Below are 18,043 nucleotides of genomic sequence, written 5' to 3' on the forward strand. Positions count from 1 at the left end.
GGAAAGATACTCGTTAGTCGTTGATAGTCAGTTTAAACAAACTCATTCATAAAATCAAAGAAGTAATAAAATAATTTTCACAAATTCCTATTATCGTTGTGAAAATGTTAAAACGCACAGAATTTGTTATATTTTATCATTATGTTAACAACAAACGGAAATTTAAACGTAGTAAACCGGAATCAGCTGTTTAAAATTAAACAATGGCGTCTGAAGTTGCTGCGTCGAAGATCATTTTCAGAGGTTAAGTGTCATGGTAACAAAATACGTGATATAAAATATCTTATACGAAGGAATACAAGTAGTATAATTAAAAATGGAGAAGTACTCTCATAGAAAAGATTACAGTAAATCAAAGAAAGATGATAGAGATCGCTATAAGGATAAAGTTTCACGCAGGGAGAGTGACAGTGATTATGATAGTCGTTCTAAAAGTTCAAAGCCAAGACATAAACTCTCTAAGAGTTCCAGTCAAAAATACAAAAAATCCAGGCATAGAGACTCTTCAGAATCACGTGAATCCCGTAAGAAATCTTCAAAACACAAAAGCAGAAGAAGGTAAGTAAAGACAAATTATCGTTGAGGTTATAATTTTGTTATTCTGAAATTATCTTTCTTGTTTTAGATCGTCGTCATCGTCGTCTTCAACATCATCAAACTCAAGTGAATCTAGTAGTTCAACCTCTTCTAACTCTTCATCAGATTCTACGAAACTTTTAGAAAAGTTACAGAAACAACGGCAGAAGCAAATTGAAGAAAGAAAGCGTCAAAAAGAGTTAATGAAAGCTACAGAAACACCAGAAGAGAAAAGATTACGTCGTTTAAGAAAGAAGGAAGCTAAAGAACGCAAAAGAAAAGAAAGAATGGGATGGGATAATGACTATTTACATTATACAAATACAGATAATCCATTTGGTGATGGAAATTTGCTTTCCACATTTGTGTGGTCTAAAAAACTTGAAAAAGAGGGTTTACTTGGTGTAAGTAGGGAAGAACTAGAAATTAGAAATAGGTACAAACAGGAAGAGAATAAAAGGGAGTTAGAGAAAGTTAAAAAAAGAAGACAAGAAAGAGAATTAGAAAGACAACAAAGAGAAGAGGAAATGACAATGTTACAAAGAGGGAAAGAAGCTGCTCAGCTGGAACAGTGGGCAAGACAGGAAGATCAATTTCATTTAGAGCAAGCAAGATTAAGATCACGAATTAGGATACAGGATGGTAGGGCAAAACCAATTGATCTCCTTGCAAAGTATATAAGTGCTGAAGAAGAAGTTGATGCGGTAGAAATGCACGAGCCGTATACTTATTTGCGTGGATTGCACGTAAAAGATTTAGAAGATCTTATCGAGGATATCAAAGTTTATAAAGAATTGGAACGCGGTAAAAATTTGGATTATTGGAACGATATTACGGTGATTGTAGAGGACGAGTTACACAAACTACGTAAATTAGAAAGATCAGAATACGAAGTTGGTAAGTAATACAATGAAAAGGCTTTGTTAATAATTTCTCATATAAGATATTAATAAACATACTTTTTTAGCCGTTGGCCGAAGAGAAGGAATACACGAATCAGTAGCCAAAGATGTGACTGCTATTTTCAAAGGAAAAACGGCAGCGCAATTAGAAGCTTTGCAATTACAAATCGAGGCAAAGATTACAGGAAAACCTGAAGGTGTTGATATAGGATATTGGGAAAGTCTCCTATCCCAACTGAAAGGTAAACATTACAGATTAGCTATATAATTTTAATTATATTATTTAACGTGGATGTTTCTACTAGCTGTTTGTTCTCCTCAGCGCACATGGCGAGGGCACGGTTAAGAGATCGCCATCAAGAAAATTTGCGCAAGAAGTTGGAGGTTTTAATTGCTGAACAAGGAGTAGCGCGAACGGAAAATGAACCCGAGAGTTCGCAAGCAAATGCTGAACAATCGGGAAAACAAGAAGAATCGTCTACCAACACGGTTGTAGAAAAGAGTGAAGATAGTCAAACAGAGTATGCATTTGTTTTATTCCATATGTATACCCGCAGTTTACCAGAGTCCATAACTGCGAAAAGACCAGTTTTCGTTCTTTGCGCACCTCCAGTGCGCATCTTCGCCCTGATTGGCGATACTCCCAAACGAAGTGGAAAGCGATTAGCAGAGAGCTCGCTGCGTTCCCCCACCATTTTCCAACCTGCGCGTCGCAGTTATGGACTCTGGTGAACTGCGGTATATGTATGTATATGCATAAAGTAGAAACTCATATGATTGTATTTTATACAATTCTAGCGATGATCAAGAAACTAATAATGCAGCGGATGACCTCTTATCAGAATCCTTTTGCGAATATGAATCAGGAGGTTATTCTCCAAAATATATACTTTATTCTCAACTGGAGCCAGGAACGTTGGTTACTTTGGAAGAAGATGATAATAAACGATTAGAGTATGCAAGAAATCAAGTACTTAGTACTGGACGTAAAATTCAAAATGTAATGACCGCAGAAGAACAAGCAATGCATAGAGAAGCTCGAAAAAATATGAGCTCCGATGAAGCGCAATTCAGTGTTGAATCATCTTTGGAAGCGCAAATTTATCTATGGTCTGATAAGTATAGACCGAGAAAACCAAGATACTTCAATCGGGTTCATACCGGTTTTGAGTGGAATAAATACAATCAAACGCATTATGACATGGATAATCCACCACCGAAAATTGTACAGGGTTATAAATTCAACATATTTTATCCGGATTTGATAGACAAGAATACAACGCCTGAATATTTTTTGGTAAGATATATTGTTTTATTTACACTCTTATTAATATTAATATTAACAGTACTATTGTAATTTTCAGACACCCTGTGCGGATAATAAAGATTTCGCTATTTTACGATTTCATGCTGGTCCACCTTACGAGGACATTGCATTTAAAATAGTTAACAGAGAATGGGAGTATTCGTATAAACGTGGTTTTAGGTGCCAATTTCATAACAATATTTTCCAATTATGGTTCCATTTCAAACGTTATCGATACCGTCGATAATGTATCAATATTGCACACATTATGTGTTTCTGTATATACACTACTAAATCTAGGATAGATTACTTAATTTTTATAATAACTGTATCAAGTGAAAAGTCATATTTTTAATGACGTATTTAAATAAAATTGCGCAATTTTATGCGCAGATCTATATAAATTTATTTTTTACGTGAAACTTACCCGCATGGTTGCAAGTAATTCTCACGAAATTGAAATCATTACTTTAATAATCAGTCTGATAACAAAATTAAAACATGTAATAACTTTTAATTTTGTTACGATTTGATTTATTGAAAAATCATTTTAGTTATCAGAATATTGGTCCGTGTATAATTGACGCAACAAAATCGTGACGTAAACCCGATTTGAATGACCCGACATTGTAATAATATACTTAAGCGTGATGACGAAAATCTATACAAAGGAACCGCGACATAGTTGTTAAACCGTGGTTGTTGGATCGATTTTCCTAGCCACCTGTATTCTTACACAGTCAACCACAATGAGAAAGGTAAAAGCTATATGTAGCCAATGGCAAGGTAAACTCGAGCATAGTGCACCGGGTGTTTGACTGACAAAGGGCTACGCGTTTAAAATCGTGTTTCTTCCACAACAGTCGCGCACAATTCAAAGGGATATAAGTTTCTGGATAAAAAATACACAAGAACTATTTTAATGATCTGTAGTTTCTAGTAATCATCCAATATTAAAACGTAATTGTCATTCTTTATTTAAAAAGTATTTAGATATAAGGTACATTAATCATTAAGTTAAATACTAATGACCCTGTCGATCACCCGGAAAACGTGTAAGAAGATTGATACTGTCAACTCCTGTTCATCATGAGAATTACAAGAACAATTAATGTGACATCGTGAACATACCGGCGTAAGCTAATTTCAGTGAAGTGTCAGTGAGAAAGAACAATCCATTCGTTTGTCGCGATAACCATAAATGTCTCAGAGTTAGAAAATTTCATCTGATCAGATGTGTCTAATTACTATCTAAATTGATCGGATTTTTTAGATTTAGTTTATTTGAGGGCCCGGCAAATTTAATTTCCGCAAGTAATTATAATGAAATCTTGAATGTTGATCTCTTAAAATTTAAGATAAACATTTCAAAATTTCGTATCGTGTTATCTTTCAAATTCGAAGTGTTAAATTGTTGCAAGTATATTTACCGGAAAAATCATGAAATGGAAAAAGGGACCATCAGAGTTTATGTCGGAAAAAACATTTCTGGTAATCAAGGATGATCTGGATATATTGAAAAGTGAGTAAAATCTTCCATTTAATTTCCTAATAAACATACTTTATTTAACAAGAATTTTAGGAAATTATTGCTCAATCCGCGCATGTATTTTTGCGCACGAGTTTAAATTCAAAAATTGAATTAAATTGAATTCAACAAATCCGTAAAGATTAAGAAATTACTTGTAAAGAGGAAAATTGACTGTTTCAATTTTTCTAAATCATATCTTTTACATAGATCAACTAATAAAACGAATAAACAAGAGTAAATGTAGTCAGCAGCCATTTTCAAACAAATCTTTTCTTACATTGCAACCAAACATCGATTATCTTGAATTCCTATTATTTTATCTTATGAAATTAATACTATACATAAATATATGAATCGTGCAGAAAAGGGGAAGCAACGAGAAAAGTCGAAGACACCGGACACCGGCACCTGGCCACCGAAAATGAAGCGTGGGATGTACGACCATCCGGAGAGACCAAAGACCGCGAATCTCGAGAAGCCGAGCGTGTTGGACCCGGATTTAGTCGATAAACTGGACATGTCTGTGTTGAGCAAAGAATTGCTCGTCCACTCTATGACAAGGTTTCGCCTGTCAAAAGCAATCGGTGGTGGGACGTCGTCGTTCCCATCGTCGTCAAGGTGTCGGCAAGACGTCACTGTTGGCGAACAACACCAACCGCAGAGTCACGCGTCGAACGGTGCTGCGTGGTGCAACGGTTCCTTATCCGCACGCTACAAACGACGTAGTTTCGAGCAAATTTTAGATTCGAGGTTGGTCAACTTGGATACGTTCGTTGAATCACCGAGAATGCAAAAACAAGCAAGGATCATCAACCAGGAAACCATGACGACGAAGAAGAATTCAGACGGCAGGAAGTTGGATGACAATAATAATAGGTTCATAATTATTCGCTTAAAATAGTTGAATTTTGTGTTTGCAATATTTAAACAAATGTTATTCGTTAATTTAGAAGCAAACCGCCCAGCCACAAGGTACCCTCATTGTCAACGTTGAAGAAGAAAAATTCAAAGCCCGTCATTCAAACTGAATTGGAGGTGTTCACTTCCTCCTCGTCGAAGAATGCTCCGGAACCTTGCAAAAGTTGCGGGAAACCGGACCAACCGGAGCGGTTTCACAGTCACCCGAAAAGCGGTCAGCCTAAGACGAAAGAGAGTCCGGCGAGCACGAAGACGAAGGCAACGGTACCAAAAACCGTGCAGAAGCCCGTGGCCTTGCACTTCCGTAGCGATAAGAGCAAGAACAAAAGCGAGGAAATGGTCGCTGTCGAGGTGAAGTCGAAATCGAGCAATCCATCGCACAGACCGTCGTCGGCACCGATTAAGAAAGGACCAAGGACCATTACTTGTTACATATGCGGACGTGAATTCGGCACCGCCAGTTTTCCTATTCACGAGCCAAGATGCATGCAAGTAAGTATTTCCAAATCGATAATTAGCTGTGATTAGTTTCATTTCGATTTTCATTTCCACGTTTCATCTTTGTTGAATTTAGATACACCGGGCTAACTTAGGACTTCCAGGAATGCTAACATTAGTATAGGGCAGATCTAATTTTATACTGAACTTGAACTGCATCTATTATTCATGGTCGCGATAACGGAATACGATGTATGAATATTATTGAATCACTCGGTTCGGTAGCACGTAATACATCAAGGCCCTTTGTAAAATCGATAGGAACATATGTGCGTCGTATATCCTTGCGGTTGATATCAGAGGCATTTACATACACGTGAACTGATGCCTCCCGCTATAGATAAACCGATCGGTACTGACCGTGTAATTTGCACGTGAGTTGCGGTTTATGTACGTCCGGTTCGATATATCCATACAGACGACCTCAACTGCATCCATATCCATCTACAAAAGAACATTAATTATGCCTTGTGGGTAGATCGATCGTTTTATCGCGAATCATTATGAAATGAATATGTACCATATCCTGTGGCGAAGGGTTGCATTCTCATAATTAAAATAATTGAAATATCCATGCATATCGATTATAATTCAAATACTAATAATTGTTGGTTTATTTGCAGAAATGGGAACGAGAAAACAACGCGTTACCGGTGAATCAAAAACGACCAACTCCTCAAAGACCCGACGTTGCGATCAATCATTCAGAATGGAATACAGCAGCATGGGAAGAAAGTCAGGTATTGCGCTGTCGTTTAAACGTCTCCTCAAACATGTAAATTGCGGTTATAGTCTTGTCGAATCGGATATCTTTTCATTTTTAAGCAACGTTAAGAAGATCGACAAAGTACATCATAGGAAAAACGTGTTTCCATTATCTGAATGAGTCATTACTATATAAGGCCTGATGATTTGTATTGAGCGGTGATGTAATTACGACCCGTTACAGATGAATTCGGTCATCAACAGTGTGTAATGGGTTTAAGTATGCGCATATGGATTGTTTATTCCAACATTTAAAAACTTAGGAGAACTTTAACTAAGCATAGGATTTCAATTTAATCAAAATTTTCTTAAGTGTTACATTTATGCTACAACAAATTATTTATTCAACGATATGCAATTATTCTGCCCCTTTTTTTATAGTAGAAACATGATTTTAAATGAGGGAATCGATTATAGCATGCGTAATGAAGTGACTCGTTAAAGCTCACCCTTACACGTTCCTCATGCATACGTATATATTTATGTGCATATGCATAGAAATACAAATACCAAGTTCCATACAGAGAAAACATATCACGCACTATAATCCTCCAACCCTATCGTGTTCAAGGTGCTGGCCTACATTTATCATAAAGGCTTAGTTATTTAAGACTAACGGCACGTTTGATCTAAAAACTGAAAACCGCAATGCGACTCGTTAAGTTCAAGACTGAAAGGGGCTCTCTATGTAATTTGTGAAATCAAAGTACTTATATGCAATTTTGTATTTTCAGGCGCAGCTGGTCCCCTGTCCAAAATGTGGAAGAACATTTTTCCCAAATCGCTTAATGGTACATCAAAGAAGTTGCAAAGCTCCACCAAAGGTGAATACATTGTTTGATTCATTAAAATGTCGTATTTATAATTTATCAGGATTATAAGACTAAAAATCATTTTGTCCGTAGAATTTTGAATCAGAAAAGTCAGAAAGCCCTATTCTGGAAAAATCTGTCAATGTCTCACGGGTGACTCCACCTACGGTCACTTGTAAAATTTGTGGTCGAAATTTCGGCACGAGAAGCATTAAGATACACGAGCCTCAGTGCATGAAACGATGGCAATTCGAGAATAACAATCAATCAATGCATTTGAGAAGAAAAGATTCAACTGGTCAACTGAAGTTAGAACCAACAAGCGTACAAGAAAATGTAATCAGCCCAATAGGGGTGAGTCGTGTTGGAAAGCATGCTTATATACTCCAGTTTGTTTGAAATCGTTCCAATTGCTCGTTGAACACGTGAAGATAAATCTTTGTTAATTTTTTAATATTTCTATCAAATTTTCTGTACAGAATTGATGTTGATCATTGCAAATAAATTATTATGCTCTTTATGTTTTGTGAGTTTTGTTAATCGAGGTTGATATTCATTCGGGGCCAACTGATTTTAGGACAACGGACTGAAGAAAACAGTCACGTGCTACATATGTGGCAGAGATTTTGGCTCCAGTAGTATAGCCATTCATGAGCCGCAATGCTTGAAAAAGTGGCACGTGGAGAACGACAAATTGCCACCGGATCAGAGGAGGAAAGAACCGGAGAGACCTGAAACTGTTTACACTCGTAAGTCATTATTGCATTTGATATCTTATTTATAAAATGAAACAGTTTCAATGAGTGCGATTCATTTGAATACGGGTATATGATTTTCCTCCTACTATCTATTTAAATAGTTTGTATAGATTCCATGAGCTTCGTTAGTCTAAGTAGTCAACGAGTTCATTATGTGAGAAAGTTAAACACTGATCGCGTGCTCTGATGCTTTGCTAGTGAACTTAAGGTCAATGCGATTATATCGATCAAAGGGTGGCGTGGTTGCATACCGACAGGGGCAAACCTGATCTTTATTAAACACTACAAATAACTTTTAGTGGTTTAAAGAAGGTGAAGGCTTGAATATCAGTTAGGTTTCTCTGCATATACGCAAATAATAACAAGGCAATTATTTTAATAATCATTATTGAATACATGCACATAAAAATATTTGATATTCATGCACAGGCGATCCAGCATCAGGAGATATGGTAATTGACATAACAGCAATGGCTGAGGCCAGCTGGAGAACACACTTGCGTCAATTAGTCCCATGTAAACGATGCGGAAGGACATTTAATCCTGATCGCGTAATCGTCCATGAAAGCAGTTGCAAGGGAACCCGTTAATTAAAGGATCATCTCTTGAGCAACTAGAGCACCCCTACACATTTATTTCTTACATAATATTTAAAAAGGTTTTGTATGTTTCATAAAATGTAAAAAGTTGTATTTTTTATTCACGTTATTGTTCTGTTTATGTTCTAAAAGATACAGTCCAGTAAAATGCACATAATTTTAAAGAAATCAATATGAAAATGTAGTTAATGATCATAGACACAATATTTACACTCTTATGAAATGAAATACTTTCACCGTATGTATATGTATAATATATGGATGAATGTACATTGCACAGGCAACGTTCCTCAAAATGAATATTTTATAAGAAAACGCACAATCGTTACAATTTTCTTAACAAATAAGTAATATCTTTTGTACACAATAGCAATAACGCAGATTTTCAGTTATGAAATGAACGCAGTATTTTGTACTAGTAGATCAGAAAGTAAGAAAATAACATTTAACGATAAAATATATCCGTATATAAGCAGTGGTTCTTGTGTAATCTTTGAACTTTTTGTTTTTCACCCTTCATCTTTCTCCCTCTTCTTTTCCTATACTTTTGTATAATATAGAGTTCATACCATTGAATGAAATCATTTTATGTTAATATTTTATTTACATAATATATGTAGGTAGAAAAAATAAAACAAGAATACTGATGATTTCTTTATTTGAATTTAGATTTAAAGTAATAAGAGGGCAGCACCAAACGTGCAGTTTCTGTAACGTGGACCACACAATCAAAGGTCTTCTGCGTACGCAACATACGCCACGTGGTAGGGATTACAAAATTCCAATTGGTCCTTATGCACGATACGAAAATCCACGACATCGAGTGCCCTCTATCGTCCATGAAACATTTGTCCCTTTCACGGAACTCCTGTTCTTTCCCAGGGAGTCCGCCATTGTTGGTGCACGTATATTTCTGACCAGGCCAACGGAAATCGGATAACATCCAAAATGGTATGTATGATCGTTATAAAGTATTACGAACGCGTAAATCTGTACAGTGTGTGGAGTGCAGAGGTATGAATATTTTTGAAGACCAAATGTCACCTGGGTTTGGAAAAATCGAAAACTGCTGGATTACTTGGGATTGCGCAACTCCTTTCGAAGGCAGATTTTGAGGCTCGCGATGGATGTGACGGGGCAAAGATCTCCGAAGGTTCTGCAAATATTCTGGCGGAACATTCCTGAAAATTTTATACCGCAATGCTTCAAAGTTATCGATGTTCGAAGTTCAAATATGTTTTGCCCCTTGTTCGGCAGACAACGTGTCATGGAGCTTCGTAGAGCTCTTGATACGAGTCAGCATGTTCTCTCGAACATCTTGAGTCTGAGAAAAAGATTTAGAAGGGGGATGGTTACCTGAATATATATTAATTATCATTGTACAGAGTAAAACGTTGAATGCTTGGTATAATATATATAGAAAATGAAGAAATTATACCTAGGGCCAGAAATTACTATAGCACAAAAAATGTGTAGCTACATGGAAGATACTTTCTTTTCTTGTAAATTCATAATTATGTATCAGTATGGTTGACCAAGATTTGTGAAGCATTAATCCCAATATGGTCAGTATCAAGATTATTAACTTTTTTAAATCTTATGCTGTAAAACGATATACAATAAACTGATTTAACATTTTTATTATTTTAACAATAGAATTTGTTAAACACGAAATCCTGCTCTTTATCATAAAAATCCAAATCTGTACTTCATTTCAGTTTCTGTATTTATGCTTTATACTAAGTAAAACATTATTTGTTTCAGGTGAACTTCACAGTAGATGAGATACGTACCATGATGGACAAAAAGAAAAACATCAGAAATATGTCCGTCATCGCGCACGTTGATCATGGAAAGTCAACTCTGACTGACTCCCTTGTGTCCAAGGCTGGTATCATTGCTGGTGCCAAAGCTGGTGAGACAAGATTCACAGATACACGTAAAGATGAACAAGAACGTTGTATTACGATTAAATCTACGTAAGATTGTAGTAAATACTTTTGTTAAATGTTAATTTTTAATCTATTTTTTTTTATAATTTGTATTAAATTTTTTTTTTATAGGGCTATTTCTATGTTCTTTGCCCTTGACGAGAAAGATTTAGTTTTTATCACAAATCCTGATCAACGTGACAAAGATGAAAAGGGTTTCTTGATTAATCTTATTGATTCACCTGGACACGTTGATTTCTCTAGCGAAGTAACAGCCGCACTTCGTGTAACTGATGGAGCTCTCGTAGTTGTTGATTGTGTATCTGGTATGTATTTTAGAAATTTTTATTTCTATAAAATTCCCTTCCAGCACTAAAAGCGTTACTCTGTAGTGTACAAACTGGTTCAACTGGTTAGTACACCTGGACAGTGTTAATGGTGCATCAATGGAAGAAGATCAAATAAGCAGATGTGTTTAAACGCTGTTAGTGGACCTCTATCCTTATGTCCGTGACTAATATGCTACGACACAATTGCTACAATTTTAACATACTATCTAATCATTAAAAATTATATAATCGTTATCTTTTAATTGTATCTAGGTGTTTGTGTACAAACGGAAACTGTACTTCGCCAAGCTATTGCCGAACGTATAAAGCCTGTACTGTTCATGAATAAGATGGACAGAGCATTGTTGGAACTTCAACTTGATAGTGAAGATCTTTATCAAACTTTTCAACGTATTGTTGAAAACGTTAACGTTATAATTGCTACGTATTCAGATGATGATGGCCCTATGGGTGAAGTTAGAGTAAGTTACTAATATATTTCTATATTTTTCATGTAGAATTTCATTTTTGTATTAATTTCATGTTTGTTATAAATAGGTAGACCCAAGTAAAGGATCCGTCGGTTTCGGTTCTGGTCTTCACGGTTGGGCATTTACGTTGAAACAATTTTCTGAAATGTATGCCGAGAAATTCAAAATCGATGTTGTAAAGCTAATGAACAGATTATGGGGAGAAACTTTCTTCAATCCTAAAACTAAGAAATGGAGCAAACAGAAGGAACCAGATAACAAACGATCCTTCTGTATGTACGTCTTAGATCCAATTTATAAGGTATATTGACGCTATGTAACTAGTTTTATTGCACAAATATTGTTTTGTCTAATACTAATACATATGAAACTAATTAATAGGTATTTGACAGCATTATGAACTATAAAAAAGAAGAGGCAGATAACTTACTGCAGAAATTAGGAATTGTTCTGAAGCCAGAAGATAAAGATAAGGATGGTAAAGCTCTTCTGAAGGTAAGATTTCGTTTGGTTCAACTATTCAGTTTTATTTTTTAAGGAACATTTATGATGATTGTTCAAAAAGCTTTTCTGACGCCTCTTCTGAAATTTTTTGAATGTTATCGTGAACTTTACTGACATTTTAAATTTAAATATTTTTAATTATAATTTGTAATGCACAATTATACATTAGTACTTCTTTGTGGATTAGGTTGTCATGAGAACATGGTTGCCAGCTGGAGAAGCTTTACTTCAGATGATTGCCATCCACTTACCATCTCCTGTTACTGCTCAAAAATACCGTATGGAAATGTTGTATGAAGGTCCATTAGATGACGAGGCTGCAATTGGTATTAAGGTATTTATATTTCCTATATTTTTATATTACGTGATTTATTATATATATGATGAATTTATTTACAGACCTGTTCTGAGTTATATATGATAGATAATAAATAAGTTACCTGATAAAATATGTAACCGAACTTTATGCATTCTAAAATTAATTATCCTTTTTAACGCCAATTCTTTATATTTGTACAGAACTGTGATCCAAATGGCCCACTTATGATGTACGTTTCAAAAATGGTACCGACCTCGGATAAAGGTCGTTTTTATGCTTTCGGTCGTGTATTCTCTGGTAAAGTGAGCACTGGTATGAAAGCACGTATTATGGGGCCTAACTTCCAACCAGGCAAAAAAGAAGATCTTTACGAAAAAGCTATCCAGCGTACAATTTTGATGATGGGTCGTTATGTTGAAGCTATTGAAGATGTGCCTTCTGGTACGTAAATTTCTTTAAACGTCTGAATTTAAGATCCAATAATCCGGTGATGATTGTTCTCATATATCTGTACTGATACCTATTGATCGACACTAGAACGGCCAACTGAAATTTATAAGTCAACGGTGTTGAAGTATTAGAAAATTATTTATATATAATTACTAATTAATCCATTGCGTTTATCCAGGAAATATTTGCGGACTTGTTGGTGTTGATCAATTCTTAGTAAAGACTGGTACTATTACTACATATAAAGATGCGCATAACATGAAAGTCATGAAGTTCTCAGTATCACCCGTTGTGCGTGTTGCTGTCGAGCCGAAGAATCCAGCCGATTTACCCAAGTTGGTCGAAGGTAATGTCCATTAACATATTCAGTGAAATAAAATATACTAGAATAAAAGGATGAAATTTTACATTGAGCATTGGGTTATGATAAACCGTGATTATAGTTGACATCTGAATAATATTTACTGAAATTGTATTTTACATGTAATAAAAAATTTGGTTTAAAGAGATGTTTGTTTTCAGGTCTCAAACGTTTGGCTAAGTCAGATCCTATGGTGCAATGTATTATCGAAGAATCTGGAGAACACATTATCGCTGGTGCTGGAGAACTTCACTTGGAAATTTGTTTGAAAGATTTGGAGGAGGACCATGCTTGCATACCCATTAAAAAATCGGATCCTGTTGTATCTTACAGAGAAACAATTTCAGAACAATCGAATCAAATGTGTCTTTCAAAATCACCTAATAAACATAATCGTCTGTTCATGATGGCATATCCCATGCCTGATGGTTTAGCTGAAGATATTGACAGAGTATGTGTTTCAGCTGCTTATGAATATTATGAATAATATTTTTTTTTATAAGTAATATTTGTAACTTCTATAGGGAGATGTTAACCCAAGAGACGACTTCAAAGTACGTGCTCGTTATTTGAGCGAAAAGTATGATTATGATGTAACTGAAGCCAGAAAGATTTGGTGCTTCGGACCTGACGGAACTGGTCCCAACATACTTGTAGATTGTTCGAAAGGAGTACAATATCTTAACGAAATTAAAGATTCAGTTGTAGCTGGATTCCAGTGGGCTACGAAAGAGGTATCATTTTCTTTCCAAATAATGAACATTAATTATTATTATTTATACTAACTCAAAATATTTTTTATAGGGTGTACTTTCGGAAGAAAATTTGAGAGGTGTACGTTTCAACATTCATGATGTGACATTACATGCTGACGCTATTCACAGAGGTGGTGGTCAAATTATCCCTACCACGAGACGTTGCCTTTATGCATGTCTTCTCACTGCCTCTCCTCGACTTATGGAACCAGTTTACTTATGTGAAATTCAGGTAAGCTAAGCTTGCCGAAAAATTGGTAATAATTATCCATTCGTTGTTATTAATAAAATTAAATCAATTCTATATAGTGCCCAGAAGTAGCAGTTGGTGGTATTTATGGTGTGCTTAACCGAAGAAGAGGACACGTATTTGAAGAACAGCAAGTTGCTGGTACACCTATGTTTGTAGTTAAAGCATATCTTCCAGTAAACGAGTCCTTTGGCTTTACTGCTGACTTACGTTCTAATACCGGAGGACAAGCTTTCCCACAATGTGTATTTGACCATTGGCAAATTCTACCTGGTGATCCAATGGAACCGAGCACTAGACCTTACCAAGTTGTGCAAGTAAGTTTCAGGAGTTAGTTTATAGGTGCTACAAACGTGAACCACGATCAAAACTGGTGGTAATAAGTAACTTTAAATACATTACCATTTTTAATCTCGTGGGAGAGAAACTTGTTTTTTGTTTTGGTGTTCCAGTAGTACGTCCTGGTTTGCCTGAATAGGGAAACATACAGACGTTTTCTTCCTGTATACCTATACGCATTTGATAACTAACGGGTATTAATTATAAATATTTTCATTTTTACAGGATACACGTAAAAGGAAGGGATTGAAGGAAGGTCTCCCAGACTTGAACGCATACCTTGATAAATTGTAACCATAGATTCGCGCACCATATTTAAATATCTATTTAAATATTGTAATTCAATTAATATTGCTCGGACCGTATACAATCTATATCGGTTTATTATGAACTTTGTTTTGCGCAAAGAACCGTGAGAAATACACAATTATAAATATGGAAAAAGATAATAAATTGTAATTATAACGAAAACTATGTATGCTAGTGCAAGAAGAAATATTTTATACATTTATTTAATTAAGTACGCCACGTTTATCGAGATCTAGTGGCTTTATGTTTTTTAGCATATCAGCAACAAATAAAGACTCGATTGTTATTTTTATTGTGGTGGCAATGGGTTGCCAATTTCGTATTAGAAAAATGAAAAAAATTGTAATTTTTACATTGCTTTTTTACTACAATTAGTCTGTTATTTTTCTGTTGGTGTTTTCAAATAATTGGACGAATCCCGAAGGTATTAATGATGAAAGAAAACAGCAATGTACTCATACTGAAAAACCAATACATCAAGAAATTAAAGATGAAATTCAGAAACAAATGTCTTTTCAGTGTCTTGATTTGTTAAAAATACCCGATCATTTTGTGTTAATGGAGTCAAGGCATTTTAGATAAAGTAAAGTTAGAATAACGTAGAGATTTGCATGAAATTGCAAATTATGAATTTATTTTATTTTAATTATAAAATAAAGTATATGACCATATTGATATGCTTAATTGGAGTGTGATGAAATACATATAACAGACCTATTTTTTTAATATATTTTTCTTTTGTAGTCTATTAATTTTTTTGTACATATTGCCACATATAATTAAAATACACTTTTCAATTTATAAATACTAAAGTTAGTAAATATGCCACCTTAACTGAAATGAATATCCTGATTTCAGTGATCCATTAAAATGTTAGGTACATCTTAAAAGTACGAGCCTAAAAAATAAAATCTTCATATTTGATTGAAGTATATTATAAATTAGTAAAATTGTATTTACAAAATCGCAAGATGTTGGTAAATTGCATTGGCATCTTCGTAAAGATTTACACCGGATTAATCGTATTTTTGTAAATTCCAGCTAGCGATTGAACGGCTAAAAGTATAATGTCTCTTCTAGAAATCCCGGTAAGTGCGTGATGCCATTCGTTATGAGGAATCTTAAAAAATATATTTTACTTTTGTATTACTAATAATATTGTTTAATTTTTTTTTTTATTTCAAACACACCTGTAAACTGCTCGCCATTAAGCCACCGACAGTAACTGCCAAGCCGGACCATTTCAGAGGATAATCTTCAGGTGTAGCCTCCTGTGCCATTGTCACTATTTGGCTTGGTACTGGCGTCATTTGGGTGAACGTTTGTAAATTCACGTTGCGTTTAGGATCGTTCAGAAGTACTACACCTAAATCATACCACTTGTCTTCACCGACTTCTAACAAAAAATTTTCTACAGCAATTATAGGTATGTCCTTTGGAAGTGATTGAATATTTCGTGCAAAATTGATTCTCTCTTCTGCTCCTTTTACTCCAGCAGCAAAGCCAACTGGTTGTGCAGCAACAGCTGAACTTTCTACTGCTACACCACTACAAAATCACTTGTTCGAATAAGTATGTACATGCAATACTAAACAAATTGAACCACGCACCTAAATTCTATATCATTACTTACGTCACTGTTGCTTTTCCAAAAACGGTCTGGAAAGCTTGACGCACAGGACTTATTTTCGCATCTTTATCAGATGCGACCACAATCTCCATATCACCACCAGAATCTGAAATGTACATTTTCCAAAGAGCTCGTATATATTGTACATTGACTAACATGTTGTACAGCTGCTGTGTGTTACTGTGATGTTTTTTTCATGTATGTACAAAATGAAACTTATATACTCTGTTCCTTAAATTTTTGTTCCCATAGCTGTGTATGTATACTGTTTTCAAAGAATTGTACACGAGGCTGCAAACTTGCAGTCAATACACTATTTTATTTGCAACATTTTTTGAATCATAGCCTTAAATTATTGCTGTCTCCATTTACACTGTAATTTATGGAAGTTCTATGTTTTGTATATAATATTTATATCACTGTTAAACGTGTACAGAGGCACAGTTTAAATTATTGAATAAACAGATAATAAATGAAGTATTTTATACTAGAAACTTTAAAAATTGTATTGTAAATGACAGCTGAAAGAGTGTACACCACAGTTCATTGAATTAAGATTGGCTTTCAGTTCATCCAAAAATAACATAGCACATATATATATATACACATTTTCTTCAGTTATGATGCAATAATATAATTGCACACAGACAGTGATAACATATTGGAGTACAAAACTTGAGGAAACAGAACATCGATGAAGTTAACAAATGTACAAACTAAAAGAAAACTTGAATCTGGTATGCCTTAATCACTAATTGTTTACTTACAAATGAACTCACGCATCTGAGGATCTAATGTTGTGATCATTGTGTTCATACTGTTTTTTGCTTTTTCAGCAACTTTACTTAAAACATTGCTATTCACTACTGTTTCTTTAACCCATGATAGGAGACCACCGCCAACAATTCCTGTATCCTGTATCAAACTTTCTGGTGGCACTGTATTTTGCACATTTTGTATGGACGGAGTTACAGTAGTAGATGTAGTCACCTGATGTGGTTCCTGCTGCAATACCTTAGGTTGCATGGTGGTATTTAACATTGATTTATTGGGTTCAGGTTCATGATGTTTCTTTTGCGTTGGTATTTGCAAATTAGTGGATTTTTCGGATACTGTCATTCCATGATTTGAAATGAAGCTAGGTAATGCACTAGGCGGTGCTACGTTTGATAACAAATTTCCGGTAGATGTTGATACACCTAATGGCATTAACAAAGATGTGGATGAAGATAAACTGCTGAAAGAATCTGAAAATTATATCGCTTTAAGTAAGAATTTTTATGCCGCGAGTATATGTATATTTTTATTTGTCTTTCATCACGCTTTTTACGTTTTTGAACTTTTTAAAATTGAATTTCTTGCAGTTTTTTGTCTACTGTATAAATCATTATAACAGGCAATTATAATACATCAACTTTTTTTCAATCGTCAGAGTTTGACAGATACGCAGGTGTTTATGTTTTGCATTTTAATCTCACCTGTTTTCACAATTTCTCCCGATGCGGATGATTCGTCCGTCTTTCTTTCAACAAATTCGAATGTTGATTCCCCATTGGAATCGTCGGTCATTGCTGGTTAACTTTTCTAAATTTACACGTAAAGATATCCAAAATTATGGTGTGAATTTTCTATATGCACTTATGTATGCAAAAGGCATAATACTTTAACTGTGTGTGTGTTACTAGTAGCGCTAGTAGCTAACTTCATTAT

General features: G+C 34.9%; 3 protein-coding genes and 1 long non-coding RNA gene across 7 annotated transcripts; 2 read left to right on the forward strand and 2 right to left on the reverse strand.

Annotated features, from left to right (window-relative positions):
* Window positions 1-112: 112 nt before the first annotated feature.
* cactin (cactin, spliceosome C complex subunit) lies at window positions 113-9,158 on the forward strand. Its single transcript, XM_034321573.2, has 12 exons — window positions 113-558; window positions 626-1,473; window positions 1,544-1,720; window positions 1,801-1,999; window positions 2,277-2,775; window positions 4,743-5,191; window positions 5,266-5,725; window positions 6,355-6,471; window positions 7,231-7,320; window positions 7,402-7,662; window positions 7,886-8,057; window positions 8,496-9,158. The coding sequence occupies exons 1-12, from the start codon at window positions 317-319 to the stop codon at window positions 8,654-8,656; spliced, it is 3,675 nt and encodes a 1,224-aa protein (XP_034177464.2). The 5' UTR covers window positions 113-316; the 3' UTR covers window positions 8,657-9,158.
* Window positions 2,842-6,380, reverse strand: LOC117602954 (uncharacterized). The gene is made up of 2 exons (XR_004581092.2): window positions 6,252-6,380; window positions 2,842-6,175 (listed from the first exon to the last, which is right to left on the reverse strand). It is a non-coding gene; the product is annotated as an uncharacterized LOC117602954 (long non-coding RNA).
* A 303-nt stretch (window positions 9,159-9,461) lies between the features above and the next one.
* Window positions 9,462-14,865, forward strand: eEF2 (eukaryotic translation elongation factor 2). Its single transcript, XM_034321542.2, has 14 exons — window positions 9,462-9,616; window positions 10,430-10,644; window positions 10,729-10,922; window positions 11,199-11,407; window positions 11,484-11,717; window positions 11,798-11,911; window positions 12,108-12,254; window positions 12,440-12,680; window positions 12,868-13,035; window positions 13,212-13,501; window positions 13,575-13,784; window positions 13,855-14,037; window positions 14,115-14,372; window positions 14,620-14,865. The coding sequence occupies exons 1-14, from the start codon at window positions 9,614-9,616 to the stop codon at window positions 14,686-14,688; spliced, it is 2,535 nt and encodes an 844-aa protein (XP_034177433.1). The 5' UTR covers window positions 9,462-9,613; the 3' UTR covers window positions 14,689-14,865.
* Window positions 14,866-15,030: 165 nt separating this feature from the next.
* On the reverse strand, window positions 15,031-18,027 carry LOC117602944 (protein PRRC1-A). 4 transcript variants are annotated; one of them, XM_034321558.2, is made up of 6 exons: window positions 17,812-18,026; window positions 17,101-17,580; window positions 16,337-16,439; window positions 15,894-16,251; window positions 15,664-15,823; window positions 15,031-15,601 (listed from the first exon to the last, which is right to left on the reverse strand). In XM_034321558.2, the coding sequence occupies exons 1-5, from the start codon at window positions 17,900-17,902 to the stop codon at window positions 15,710-15,712; spliced, it is 1,146 nt and encodes a 381-aa protein (XP_034177449.2). In that variant the 5' UTR covers window positions 17,903-18,026; the 3' UTR covers window positions 15,031-15,601; window positions 15,664-15,709. The 4 variants fall into 4 exon arrangements, with proteins under 4 accessions (XP_034177449.2, XP_034177451.2, XP_034177450.2 ...); XM_034321560.2 differs by having other exon boundaries at window positions 15,031-15,823; window positions 17,101-17,532; window positions 17,812-18,027; XM_034321559.2 differs by having other exon boundaries at window positions 15,031-15,823; window positions 17,113-17,580.
* Between the last annotated feature and the right edge of the window lie 16 nt (window positions 18,028-18,043).

This window comes from Osmia lignaria, chromosome 12 (genome assembly GCF_051020975.1).
Source record: "Osmia lignaria lignaria isolate PbOS001 chromosome 12, iyOsmLign1, whole genome shotgun sequence".
Lineage (NCBI taxonomy): Eukaryota > Metazoa > Arthropoda > Insecta > Hymenoptera > Megachilidae > Osmia > Osmia lignaria.

What these genes read in the sequence shown, in the direction of transcription:
- cactin (XM_034321573.2), top strand. Translation starts at nt 317, where the DNA reads ATGGAGAAGTACTCTCATAGAAAAGATTACAGTAAATCAAAGAAAGAT. An exon ending in ACGAGCCAAGATGCATGCAA is followed by an intron (nt 5,726 to 6,354) that starts GTAAGTATTTCC and finishes GTTTATTTGCAG; the next exon opens with AAATGGGAACGAGAAAACAA. An exon ending in CAGCATGGGAAGAAAGTCAG is followed by an intron (nt 6,472 to 7,230) that starts GTATTGCGCTGT and finishes TTGTATTTTCAG; the next exon opens with GCGCAGCTGGTCCCCTGTCC.
- eEF2 (XM_034321542.2), top strand. An exon ending in AGGCTGCAATTGGTATTAAG is followed by an intron (nt 12,255 to 12,439) that starts GTATTTATATTT and finishes ATATTTGTACAG; the next exon opens with AACTGTGATCCAAATGGCCC. An exon ending in TAGCTGAAGATATTGACAGA is followed by an intron (nt 13,502 to 13,574) that starts GTATGTGTTTCA and finishes TAACTTCTATAG; the next exon opens with GGAGATGTTAACCCAAGAGA.
- LOC117602944 (XM_034321558.2), bottom strand. Translation starts at nt 17,902, where the DNA reads ATGACCGACGATTCCAATGGGGAATCAACATTCGAATTTGTTGAAAGA. An exon ending in GGGAGAAATTGTGAAAACAG is followed by an intron (nt 17,581 to 17,811) that starts GTGAGATTAAAA and finishes TATAATTTTCAG; the next exon opens with ATTCTTTCAGCAGTTTATCT. An exon ending in TTTGGAAAAGCAACAGTGAC is followed by an intron (nt 16,252 to 16,336) that starts GTAAGTAATGAT and finishes GTGATTTTGTAG; the next exon opens with TGGTGTAGCAGTAGAAAGTT.